The 13185-nt window shown below is 44.6% G+C and overlaps 1 protein-coding gene across 1 annotated transcript in view; it reads right to left on the reverse strand.

Moving 5' to 3' along the window:
* F13a1 (coagulation factor XIII A chain) overlaps positions 1-12816 on the reverse strand; it is a 155893-nt gene extending 143077 nt beyond the window's left edge. The window contains exons 1-3 of the mRNA XM_003468825.5: positions 12687-12816; positions 10797-10959; positions 273-461 (exon numbers count right to left, since the gene is read on the reverse strand). Of these exons, the coding sequence (XP_003468873.2) occupies positions 273-461; positions 10797-10926 (319 nt within the window). The 5' untranslated portion in view covers positions 10927-10959; positions 12687-12816. The remainder of the gene's footprint in view (positions 1-272; positions 462-10796; positions 10960-12686) is intronic.
* Positions 12817-13185: the final 369 nt, after the last annotated feature.

Raw genomic sequence — 13185 nt, forward strand, 5'->3', positions numbered from 1 at the left:
CCAAAGCCAAAAGACAGAAAATGAATTTTAACTAACATTTTCTACCAATTGTGCTTATTTTTATTACACTTAGATTTTTCACTAGAGTAGGCTCAAATTATTTGGTATTTCCTGTGCTGCAGACCCAACAGAGAGTGTCCAGGGGTTAGATGTAATCCTAGACCCAGCAGGGTTAGATGCGACCCTGGGAAGCAATGCAACTGCACCTGTGCCCACCCCACTCTGTACTCTAATGCACGGCATCCAGACTAGGGCTTGCCCTTGGCACTCACCGATGACATATTCCACCCTGAAGAGGTCCTTCCTTGGGTCATACGGGCGATCGAAGTCAATCTGGACGTAGAAAGACTGCCCTCTCCGGACAATCAACTTGCTGTTGTCATACTTGTCAGTGTGATGATCTATCTTGTTGCTGTCCCATTTCTCTTTGAATAGGTGAACAGCTGTGACATTCAGGTAGTCTGCATATGGAGAAAATTGGAGGAAACCATTAAGCAACTCTAGTTTAAACGCAAGCTCAAAAAATCAAAAGATTATTTTTCCTGAGGATGGGAAGGAGTAATGTCTGGTGAACTGAACAGTATATGGGGAAGGTGGAGACAGATGACATTATTGCTTTGGAAGAGAGCTTTTTAAAAAGCTTTTTTGTCCCATGATTTCATTTCAGATCACAGGATACTCACTTGGGGAGAGACAGATGTCTATCTTACAGATCTAGAAACAGAGACACAAGGGCCAAAGTTCGAGTTTTTAGATTCTTAGTCTCATGCTGGTTTTTGTTATGTTCGTCTCTTCTCATCATGACTGTGCCTCCCTATGGGACACAGTCACTCTCAATTTTCAATGTGACAAAGCCTCAAAGGGTTGCTCTAAGGACAGAGTTGGCCATTAATCCAAAATCCTCTTACTTTAGGAAGGGTCAAATGTCTCCTCCTTCTGTAATTCTAAAAGTAGATCTGGTCCCTCAAAGGCAGGAAAGAGAGGAAACAAGTCTGGAGAGAGGAAGCTAACATTTCTATGTGATAAGTATGATTTGCACGGTGAGAAACCATCCTTGCTTCTCTTTTTACTCTGTGGCTCCTCTGGATGTTAAACCTTGATCTGTTTGAGGCCATGATTTATAGGTTTTTTTCTCTGCCTTTTGGAATTAGGAGACTACATTCAGTTATGCATTTATTAGTCGTTTAATTTCGAATATGTTTCCTGAACTCATTTCCTCACCATAAAATGAGGACCCCAACCTTTATTTTACAGACTAACACCACTCGGGATGACACAGTGGAAGGTGACATGAGATGACATGGATAAAAGAAGTTAGCAAGAGCCTGATTCTGATGCATGATAACCCTGAACAGAGTTTAACTTCTGAGTACTTTGTAGAAGGGTAACAGTACCCATCTGTACTATAGTTTAGCAGATAGAATCTGCAGACTGATTTCTCTGTATTTGGAGAGAAGGTTGGATAGGTGCATGGGGAAACCTGGTCCCCTGCCCTCATCACTGCCTGCTACATGCTTAGCTTTGATCACTGCAGATACAGTACAGAGAAAGCAACGCAGCTTGGCTGTATGCCCACAGAGGCATCTCTCCTGTTTGCATAGGAACCCCTTGCAGGACCTCTGTTCCCTTGCACCCTGCTTTTCCTCAATGGCAAAACCAAAGCGTCAGGTTCTTTAAGAGCCTCTCAATTCTAGGAAATGCTGACGCAGTCTTGATAAATTCACAATTTGGGCAATATCAAGTTTGAATGTCAGGTCTCCAAGTGACCTAGGTAAGGTACTTTAGCTCTCAGAATGATTTTTCTCACTGTCAAAATAAGGGTATTAAAACCCTTAGGAACTTCTATGAAGACAAAATGACACACAGCTTAATGGGCCTGGCACATAGTGGGGCTACAAGTGTAGACTCATTTCTGATGGAGTCACCTTACATGGGTGGTGTTCCACAGGCTGCTGTGACTGAGACACTACAGCCAACAGAAAATGTAAGACATACCTTTATTTCTACCGCATATCAGACCCATGTCATAGTGCGTGGTTCCCCTGGAGAGCACTTGCTTTCCATTAATGCGGTGGAATGAAGATGTTTAATTTTTCTAGACCTCTCTTTTCCAAGCTACCTCCATCCTAAGTTGTCTGACTTTATTAAAGTCACAATCCCCAGAATTATATAAGCCCAAGACACAGTTGGAGTAACATAAATGTCCTAGGTGACACAGCTTTGACAATCAGCTCCTCTGGTTCTCCTTCTTAGCACAGAGCCTTCTAATGATTTTTTTTAGTATCAAAAATCCTAAGTCCTCAGAAATGGGTTTAATTAATTCTTCATGTATCAGTACCAACTGAAGGATCATTAGTCACAACTTCATGAAATCTCAGGGGCAAAGGTACCTTCAGGGCCATCTGGTAGACCTGCTATGTGCTAAGTGAGACCACCTCATGAAAGCTTAGTACTTGTGCTTCCAGCCTCTGACTGAATGGGGAGCTCACTGTCTCTCATGGGACAGATGGTGCATTTTTAAACAACTCTGTTCCTCTTAAAATGAACATCTGCTTCCTGGTAAACTTTCTAACCATCAATTTTGGTCATGACTTCTGCATAAGGATAGAATAATTCATCCACTCGTTTCATCTGGTGCTCTGCTGGGATTTAAATATGACTCTTCAGTGTCCTCTCAGTAAAAATTTCCACTTCTCCAATAGTTTTTAAGAAACTATTTCCAAAACTTTTACCTATCACTCTGTTTTGGAGTGTATTTCATTTGTCAATTTTTCTTTTGAAGTGTTTCCCATAGAATTAAATACATTATTCCTGTGATGGTTTCCCCAGAAAAGTACAACAAGACCATTATATCTTATAAAATAAATGCTATATTTCTATTGTTTCACCTCAAGATACCAATAGTGGTTTTAGCACTCACTTTGCTATGGATGTATATCGTATCTAGTGAAGCAAAATCCTTAAAACTACAATCTAAAGTCATTTCTATTGATAGTGGATTGAAATTCAATTGGGATCCCTACAAGTCACTTGCCATGTTGCTATTTGATCTTATTTTCTTTTGCAATTGTTTTCTTCTTTTTAGTTCAATTTTAAGGCTTTTCCTGTATTCATATTAAACTTTACTGGTTGAACTGGTTCATTATTCAATTATTTTAAACTAATTTTAGACCCTAAATGTGCATTCAATGCAGTTAATGTTGTCCAGCTTTCTCCTTTAAGACTTCTATGGTTTGCCATTTTATGCTGCCATCTGAGATAGAGATAGATACATTGAATAGGGAACTGCCTAATAACTGCAAGCTAGGTACGTACACAGTGGTAGATATTAGAAGTGAAAAGATGATTATGAAACAGTGTTATGAGTATGCTGATAGAGAAACTGTAAGGCACTGGATAGGGGGTGAGTGAGAGCGGACTCCAGCCCAGATTAGGTGGTTTCAAGGAAGACTTGTGGGGAAAGTATGGTATGACCAGTGATCAATGTGGAGCAAATTGTCCAAGTGGAAAGGAAAATGGAGACTAATGCTTTACACAGAGAAGAGAATGTGGAAGACTGAGGCAGGGGAGTTCATGGATGTTTGAGGAACTGGAAGGTGAATGGCTGACTGGAGTGTAGTAGGTGGAGCCACTTTGGAATACAGTAATAGGCGGAGCCTGCTCTTTCAAGCCTATAGATCATGTGAAGGAGTTTGGATTTTAATTGTACTGAGGATTGAAGGATATGAAACAGCACGAATCATTGTCACCATTAGGTTGATAACCAGAAATCTGTACAGCCTCTAGTGACAAGCAGGAAAGGGGCTACATGGCGTCAGTGCTGCAAGGAAGGCCAGCTGGGAGGCAGGTGCTGTACTTTTGGGTTAGCATGGTGGTAAGTTTAGTCTGCCCGTGGGGAGTGAACGGCCTGGTTCTGGAGCACTCCCGGGATTTGTCTGCTTTTACTCCTACCTCCCACAAGATAACGTGCCCCCCAAAATGCATATGTCAGTTTTACATCTTGGCTTCCCAACTAGCTTGACCTACTGGGCATGATAAAGCTGGAGAGTGTTTCTCTAGTATTTGGTTCTCAACACTCTGGTGCAAGTGGAAACCTGGTTTTCCAGTTTTATTCCCAAGCCTACTGAGCCTGGCTAATATCCAGTGAGTATGATTAAATTCAGTTCATCCTCACAGAATGCAGTGCTAGTTCTGAACAGTATTGTAGACACTGGAAGAAGTCCCATAGTTAAACCTGTTTCAGAAACACTGACACAATCAAAGCTAACCAGACTCCAGCCTGCAGCCTTGGTAGGAGACTTCTAATATCTTGACAGGTACTGCAAATCTCCTAGAGGTACGGTGGTTTCCACACTTGAACAGCCATGGCTAATCTCTTATTTGGAGATCCTATTTTGCAGAATATACCTTGCTTCACTACTTACCAATTGCCCAGCCTCGGGAATGCTACTGAATCTCTCTGAGCTATCATTTCTTTTTTACCTTTAATGTGGTAATAAAATACCTACCTCATCAAACACCCACACTCTAGTAAACTCTCCGAACATGACATCATTACTATTATCATTGTTGTTACTATTAGTGTAATTATCAGAGACATAGAAGTACAGGGAACAGGAGCATAGGTTTTGGAGCCAGATTGCTTGGACTCGAATCCCATCTCTACCACTTACTCTATATACGACCTTGGACAAATCATATCAGGTTCTCATTTGCTAAATGGAGTTGATGTGATAAGCACATGAAGAAATGCATTGAGGGCATGGTAAGTGCTCAATAATTGATAGCAACAATAACACCAGGCAACCAGGTGGAGTCTCGTCGGATATAAGAAGTGAAAAAAGCAGGTGGTGGCAGACTGGATCAGAGCAATGTGAAGTCACCCTGGAAAGCTTTCCGGAAGCATCCTTTTCTGCAAGCATGACCAGTTATGTTCCCTGTGTTCGAGCAGACATGCTCACCCTTCCTTTCCAGTACTGCTATAGATGAGTGGAGTTCTCCTCCCTCCTCACACTTAGAATACAGTCTCTCTTCTCTTCAAAAAATGTGTGCATTTTCACCAGTGGCTTTGTGTTATCTTTACCCATGGGGCTGTAAATCTCCTGAGGACTAGCACAAGTCTCAGCCACCTTGTCACTAGACTTTGGGCAATGTGCAATAGTGTCACAGTGGATGTGCCATTGTTAACTTGAAGGAATACAAAATTTGGAAATCTTCATTTAAAAAGGGATTATTCTGTTTACCATAGGATTCAATATCATTTATCAGACAATTCCACTCTCAAAATGTGCAAATTTCAGGACCATTATTATGGTTAGAAGTGATGATGGGAGACGGGAAACAAGAAAATTCTGGAAAAGAAATTGTATTTTATACCGCAATAAAAATGTCACATCTTCAGAGTGCTTCTAACCAAAAGTAAGTAGAAGGGTGTTAATGAATTCCTGTGGGTATATAAGCCTAATGTTAAAAAATCTAATAGGTTTTATTCATGGTGAAATAAACACATATGTAGAAAAATTTTTAAAATGTAGTTTATATTATTATACCTTTGACAAGGAAAGAAAGAAAACATTTGTGGGAAATCATCATAGTATTCCAAATGAGCAAAACCTCACACAGTGATAAGTAAAAGTTTCCTGTATTATCTCTTAGAAGTTCATTTTAAAAACAATCTAAGAAAAGCATTGCATTTTAAAAATTGAAACTTGGGAGAAAAACAACATTAGTGAAATTTGACTAATAGATAAAAGACTACAGGCTAGAATGGGAGGCCAGAATTTTAGAGAAATAACATCCCAGCCAGTAGTCAAGCATATACATCATCATGGGGTCAAGGGCATCATGGGATTGCTCACTGTTTAGGAAGAAACAGTGGTAACCATGTTGTCCTCTCTTCCATGTAATCTCCTACCAGGTCAGTGGATTTACTTACTAAGTGTCTTAGTCTGTTTTTGGTTACTATAAGGAATTACTTGCACCTGGGTGCTGATAAACAGAAGAGGTACTTAGAATGAAAAGAGAAACTTAAACTCACAGTTTGGGAACCTAAAAGTCTGAACCACATGGTGCTGGCTCTTGCCAGGTCGCCAGGCTTTATCCCTTCATGGCATATGCCACTATGATGGCAGGAGTCAAGGCAAAAGGAAAGGTTCGCATCACTGGACAGGAAGCCAGAGAGCCATTCATGCATCTGGCTCAAGCTCTTATGACAGCTCACTTTTGTGAGAACTAACTCAGGGATCCCACAAGAACGCCCTAATCTCTTTTAAGGGCACAACCCTAAGGACTCAATCCCACTAGGCCTTGTCTCTTTAAGGTCCCACCACGTTGCATATTGCCACATGGGGATGGAGCATAGTTGGTTCTTATAAAACTAGATGATTGCAAGGATTCTGCAGATGGTTGTCATAAAACAGGAACACAAATATCCAAGCATCATAGTGTAGCCTGTGGTCCACTTTGCCCACTAGTGATCCTTCCGTCCAGCAGGTATTCTGCAGACATATTTTAGGCTGGTGCACTGACTTTTGCTTTGCTCATTAGCCTGGTAAGAAATAGCCTAGATTGGAAGAGGTTTCTCATCTCATCACTCAGGGTCCAGTCACCAAATACAGGAAATGAATTTGCATCCCTTTCCAAGCCCAGCTCCTGGCAAAATGGAGCAGCTCAATGCTCAGTCACTCTTTTCTTGTTTCTTTAGGAGATATTATGACTAGAAACTTGGCAGCTTGCTCTTTCAAAGTGACAGCTTTCAAAAACTCTACCTAACACAATTTAGCCTAATTCCAAACACACCAGAAAATGGATTGTTAAAAAAAAAAAATCTCTCCGCAGGAGCCAGCTGCCTGTCGGTCCTCCTACTCTTTCTCTAATATGAAAAAAGTGGATTATCTTCTCCCTAGGTTGTAAAAATATTCTTCTGAGAATGATTATACCTGTCACAGATGGAATCTTGAAATAAGTTAAATGTTGAGGTTCATATTCAAGGAATTCCCTGGTGTGCTGAATTCTCCGTGCAATCTTTGGTAATGTGATTACTAAGCTGTAGGTATTAATGTTATCTGTGAGGTCACAGTTCATTAATGATGAGAAGAACAATAGGAAAAGTAGTTTCATTTTTTTCACTTTGTATGCCTGAATTTTAAAGTACCACAATTACAATGAAGACATTGTCTTTGGGTGCTAATTTTTAAAACTGTTTCTCTCAAGATGTCCCAAATCCTAAAATGTTTAAGAATTTTCCTACTCAGAGGGAGCTAGCCCAAGACAAGTGAGGCTCACGCTTCTTCCAAGGGCAAAACTCCCTCCCCGCTCCTCCTCCAGTCCTGAGCCTCTCCGTTTGTTCATGTCCTCCTTACCACTAGAATGACCTTCATACAGCAATTCTGCTGTTCAGAGTCCTTGACGGGTCTTCATTGTGTGTAAGACCAAAGGTGGATCTTCAGTGCCCATGACGGTGTCAGCCCTGCCGTGTTTACTCAGGTGTCTCTTCTTCCTTCTGTCCTTTACTCACTCGTTGGGACCCAGCATATAAACTGTTCCCTCTGCTGATAATTCTCTTCATCCTGTCCGCCTTCCAAGACGTAGCTCCATACCTTCCATCATTAAGTCTTCCCTACTCCACCGTACCAGACATTCCTTTCTATTAGTGAGCTGAAATTTGCACTAACCTTGATTGCAGGATTCACTGCAATGATTTGCACTGAATTACAATGATTTTTTTCTTGGTTTATTCTGTCTACTGGGAAAAAAGCTGCTTTAAGCCGTGGACTGACTTCCCTTGGCAACCTCCAGAGAGAGCCTGGAACAGCTGCTGACACATGTGTGACAGCTGGTCTGTGTTTCTCGTGAAGGGAATGGAGGTGAACTGGCACTTGCCAGTGTCACTGCTCACTCGTGTACTGAAGGCATCCTGTTCTTTCAACAATTTTTGACCCCGCTGTACTCAGGACCGCTTGACTCCTAACGGATTAATGTAATCATCTAGTTCTAACAAAGAACGCTGGAAGGGAAAACTATTCTGAAAGGGGCAAAGATTCCCTTAGCCTGCACCCCAACAGCTCCTACTATCTCCAAAGGTCTTACACAGCCAGGCTTGGTTTCATGTTTGAAATCAGGGTAGTGGACCTGCCCAATAAATATCCTGGTATTGCTGCAAATGCTCACTTAATGTGAATAACAGAGTCAAACCAGCCCGAGCATACGAAGTTATCTTCTGGAGTGCTACGTTTCCAGCCACAGGTAACTTGAGACAGGGAGGGGAGAGGGGATTTTGTTAGAAACACTAGTTGAGTACAAAGAACAATCATTTAGAAGCTGATACCAATCCAGACAAGCTGAGGCAGTGTCACAGCACTTTTCCTGGCTAATCTTGAGCATCCAAAAGGACATTAAGATCCATAAGATCATGTGAGGGTATCAGAGACACCACAGCTGGCTAAGTCAACCAATCACCTCAAATATGTCAATCTTTCTTAAGTGTTTCAGTGTGTATGGGAGGAACCACACGTTTATATATTTTGGTATAGATTTTGCACTAATGAAAGACTTGTTCACAAAAGATTTCAAAAGGCCACGATTTAAGTGCATTATACACACCAGTGTGTATTATGTGCATCCGGTCAGGTGTTACCGCTACAGGCTTAACCAAAATGAAAACTCTGACAGTTCTCTCCCTTCCTCTTCCTACCTCTTAGGATTTCTCAGTCAGTGTCACGAGAACGGCTTCTGAGAGTGAAGAAGCACCGCAGAGAGAGAAAGTGGCAGACAGCTTTTGGATTCCTTAGGGCTTTGTTAAGCTGGAGCCAAAGGCAGCCTTCGCCTCCTTGGTTGATCCCAGAAGATAAAAGTGCTCATGGAGGCCGCTAGTGGCCACCGGTTGAACTGCAAGATGATGGTTTCAAAACAACACAAGGCAAAGCAAAAAACAAAACAGGGAACTTGGCCTTCCTAACCTTAGTCCCTTAGCAGGGGTGCCTTAAGGAGCACTTGATAATTTTATGCCAGACAACCTGAGTTTTGGACAGTTAAACAGAAATCTAAATGTGCCGTGTAACCTTACTCAGACATTCTGTACTGAGGTGTTTTTCCTGCCCTATTTGGGACTTGACAGCTGTGATTCCTTGATCCGAAGGCCTCATTCTCACATCCTGTAGCACTTAGCAGATCTGTGCAAAAAATATTAAATGGGTGCGTATTTTTGAAATTTGGAACTTGCTATTAATAATAAGATTGTAATGATACTAAAGATGTTGAGTCATGCAATTTGCAAGTGACTGACTGAGTTTATTCATTCAATTCATTGTACAGACAGTCACTGAAGCCTCAAATCCCTGTGCCAGGCCTCCCACCAACACCCCAGAGTGTCACCTGCATTGTGAACTTGTGACTACATGGTCCATAATACCAGATGCCTTGAAATAATTCAGTGGAGTTATTCTCCACTCCTGCCCCCCAAAGAGAGAACCAGTCACCTCAGATTTTTAAAAATGGTTGGTTTAAAAATGGTCGGCAGTTTTGATGTCCTATGAGCTCATTTTTGTTTAGATTGCAGATGTACGGGGCCACAGCTTGGGCCCTCTCCCATGAGCTGAGTGTTCACTGGACTCTTGATCAGTGACGTCCAGATCCGCATGCTGTGGGTCAGTGACGGTTACTGCTCATGTGCTGTGGGCTGGAGGTGAGGACCTCAGTCCTCTGATGCTCAGGACAAGTTGTAGCCATTGCTTTCATTTTGCTGATGGGAAAACCGAGTTTGGGGACATCCTGATCACTTGTCCTGGGTTCTAGGGTAGGAAGCTGAGTCTTCTTTGCTCTTGGGGGAAGAAAGGGGCTCTTTGTTCCTTAAACTCATCTGCAAGGTCTGCACAAGTCTCAACTTGCTGGTTTGCTTATTAATCCACAAATACTGTCTCCTTCCTTTGCTATTGTGAGCCCTGCATCCACCTGGGGCTTTCAGCACTGGGCTAATTCTGAAGTGGCTTAGCCACACGTGACCACCCTCACCCACCCCACCATGTGGGTATTCACCCCTTTATGATTCGCAGCACAGAGAGCCCTGGACCAAACTTGGATTCTGGTGCATAAATGCTCTAACCAAAAGTACTCCCAGCTAGATGACATTCGGGGACAGGAGCCTGAGTGTTCCTGCCATGGCCCAAGGGAATACCAGCTGCTTCACCAAGCCTGTGCTGGCACCTGGACCCTGTCACAGCTGACAGGGCTGAGGAGGTTAGCTGGTGGCTGCTGCACCCAGGGCAGATCCCTCAGGACCAGGCAGAGGCGAGAGGCAGGGAAAGCAATTCGCCTCGCCTGCTCCCCAGACTGCTCCAGAGACAAATAGAGGGCTTCCATCTCTATTACTGTCAGGATCTGGCACTTCTGGCCAGCTCTGAAATTCACAGCCCTGGACAGAGGAGGGAGTGGGGAGAAGGAAGGAGGTGCAAGCCAGACAATGAAAAACAGCCACAATAATTTGGAAGTGGAATCTTCCAGCTAGCAAGCATTGCTAAAAGTGTGGAACAGTAGGGCTGGAAGAGGCCTCAGTGAATCCAGCATCTTTGTTTTGTACAGGAAATCACTGAGAGGAAGAAAGACAAAATGATTTCCCTGAGGTTACATGATCCGTTAAGTGGCAGAATTGGGACGAGGATCCAAGCCTCTGGTGCTTTTACAAGAGCAGTTTGGCTTCCTCTCTTTAGAACCAGAAACCAGCAGAGACATCCTTCTCCCCCAGCTCCTGCCTGGGAGGAGGTGACAGGCCTGAGCTGAGTCCAACACACTGATGCTCCTACCTTCTAGGTTGACACCCCGGGGCACCAGGCCTAGCAGCTCCTCAGTGGGGAGCTCGGCTTCTGCTGCATTGGAGTTGTTGGGGGGCACTGCTCTCCTGCCCCCAAAGGTGGTCCTGGGACTGTCTGACATTCTCAGCTTTCCAAGGTCCTTGCAGTGGAAGCCCTGGAAAAAGATTGAGAAATGAGTTCCATTTGATACCAGCATTCAAAAATAAAGAAGCAGACTTATCTGTGTGTGATAGCACTTGAGCGACACGTGCTACGCTTTGCATAAAAAATAACAGAGAAGTGGCAGGAAGGATGAGCCTAATGACGAAGCATGGCACCCCAGGGGTCTCAGGGAGATTTGGTGTTTGTCAGAACACGTGGAAAGCAAGAGAATGGGGGTTTGCTTGAAGAAATGAGCAACTTTATAGATTTTAGAGTGCAAGGCTTTCCCTTCTCCACTATCCCCGAAGGAAAACATCTTACTAAGAGATTTTTATCACCATATGGATGTACCTAGACCCATATCCTGGAGATTTACAACTTCTAAGTCACTTTTAAGATTAGATTCACACAACCATGGCCAGATAAGTGCTGTCCTCTAAATCATTTACATTTGCACTTTAATTCCATCGATACTTTTTGAGGGTTACTCTGTACCAGCTGGGATCTAGGTATTTGGGAGAGATCCATCAGAGTACAAGACAGGATTTCTGCCAAGAGAGCTGAAAGTCTAGTGGGGTGAGGGAGGAGCATGACAAGGGTCACAACCCCGTGGAGGTGACGCTGGAGGGAGTGAGATGAGGCGGTGGGGTGGAGGCCACTTGTAGGTAGGACTGTGACAGCCTGTCCTCTAACTCACTTGGTGCCAACAGGGCCCTGTGCCATGCTGCTCCTTCAGTGCAGACCAGGGGCCAGTGAAAACACCACACACCTTGTAGTTATGCACAATGAGTGCTTGTTGACCGACTGACCAAGTAAAGGAGCACTTTGTTTTTGGGCAGTGAGCACCTGGGTCAGCCAACCACGACTCCTGGCAGGGTGGAACCAGCATGCCTTCTGAAGATGAAGAGTCACCCTGATACAGTCACTCAGACTAGACTATTTTGAAACACATAGGACAATGGCCACAAGGCTGAAGACCACACAGCAGGCCTGGGTGAATGACTGTTTTATAGTCTTGGACAGAGGCAAGTGTGCTGGAAGGGTTAAGGTCCAGTAGATCTCCACGAATACTTATCAACGTATTACAGTCTCCTCCCAGAGGCAAAGGGGTGAAGGGTAAGAAAACAATTTGAGGATGGACAGAAGATAAGAAAAAGCCACCCTGGAAAAACAGCAAAGCTGGGGCTGTTAGGGGACAAGAGTGCAGAACAGCACAGAGCCCACTGGAGAAGGAGAGGTCAGTTACTCAGAGGTTCCAGGTGCCAGCCAGGTACAGCAGGTGCAGAGCTGCCGAGTGTGGCTGGGCAGCGGGCACCCAATCGCAGGGTCAGGGGTGGAGGTGGAGCTCAAGGTCAGCTGCTACTTGGGGTAGGGCAGGGCTAAATGCAGAAGGGGAGTCAAGCCTTCCTACCTGGCCCTCTCCCTTCCTCAAGCTCTTGTGACCCTGAGGGAAGGGGCCTTTTGGGTAAAGCCCCCTCTCTCAGTCCCTTCCTGTGGTCTTCTTAACAAGCGGCACTTTCCTGGTGACTTGGCAGAAAGTGAGCCGGCTGCCTCAGAAGTGGAGCTAAGCCTTGCAAAGTGAGGGGTGAAGAACTGGAGCCAGAGAAGCCAGGCTGCCTCAGCCCCCCTCCGTGGTCCCACAGCAGCCACCTTGGGCTCCCGGGGGAGCCCAGGTGCTGGGGTGAGGTGTCCTGGGGAGCCATGTCCTGGGGCATGCAGTGCTCCCAGGTAGCTGCTTACCTGTATGTTCCAGCCAGGGGGCTTGGGCTGCTCTGTGAGTCTGGAAACTTCCTCAAAAGGACGCAGGAAAAGCTACCAGAAAGTTGACTCTTAAATAACTTGCTAACAGCTCCCACCCTCTTTCCCGTCCCCCGCGGTTTTCTCCTCCCCCTCCTTGCCTGCTGCAATGAGCAGAGGCTTCTAGGACTTTCCATTTATTTCTGCCAATCCGGACGTTACTCCTGTGTGGGCCCTTTCCTCTTTCCCACACCTCTGTAGCTCAGTTTCCTGTATATGCATCTCATTCCTGCCCCCATCCCCAGATCTGTCTCTGCCCCCTTGCTTGGCTGCTGGGAGTAACAGGAGAAGGATCAGAGTGCCAGGTACGCTTTCTCCCTGTGGTCCCCAGGGGTGGAAGCACCTCTCACAGCGGAATGCTTTTGCCACACAGGTTGGCTGGTGCGGCTGGGCAGTGGGGAGGGTCTGCCTTTGCAGACAGGTCACACAGACAGCTGTGACC

This window comes from Cavia porcellus, unplaced genomic scaffold (assembly GCF_034190915.1).
Source record: "Cavia porcellus strain 051 isolate PalLab524CR breed Dunkin Hartley unplaced genomic scaffold, mCavPor4.1 scaffold_13, whole genome shotgun sequence".
Classification (NCBI taxonomy): Eukaryota; Metazoa; Chordata; class Mammalia; order Rodentia; family Caviidae; genus Cavia; species Cavia porcellus.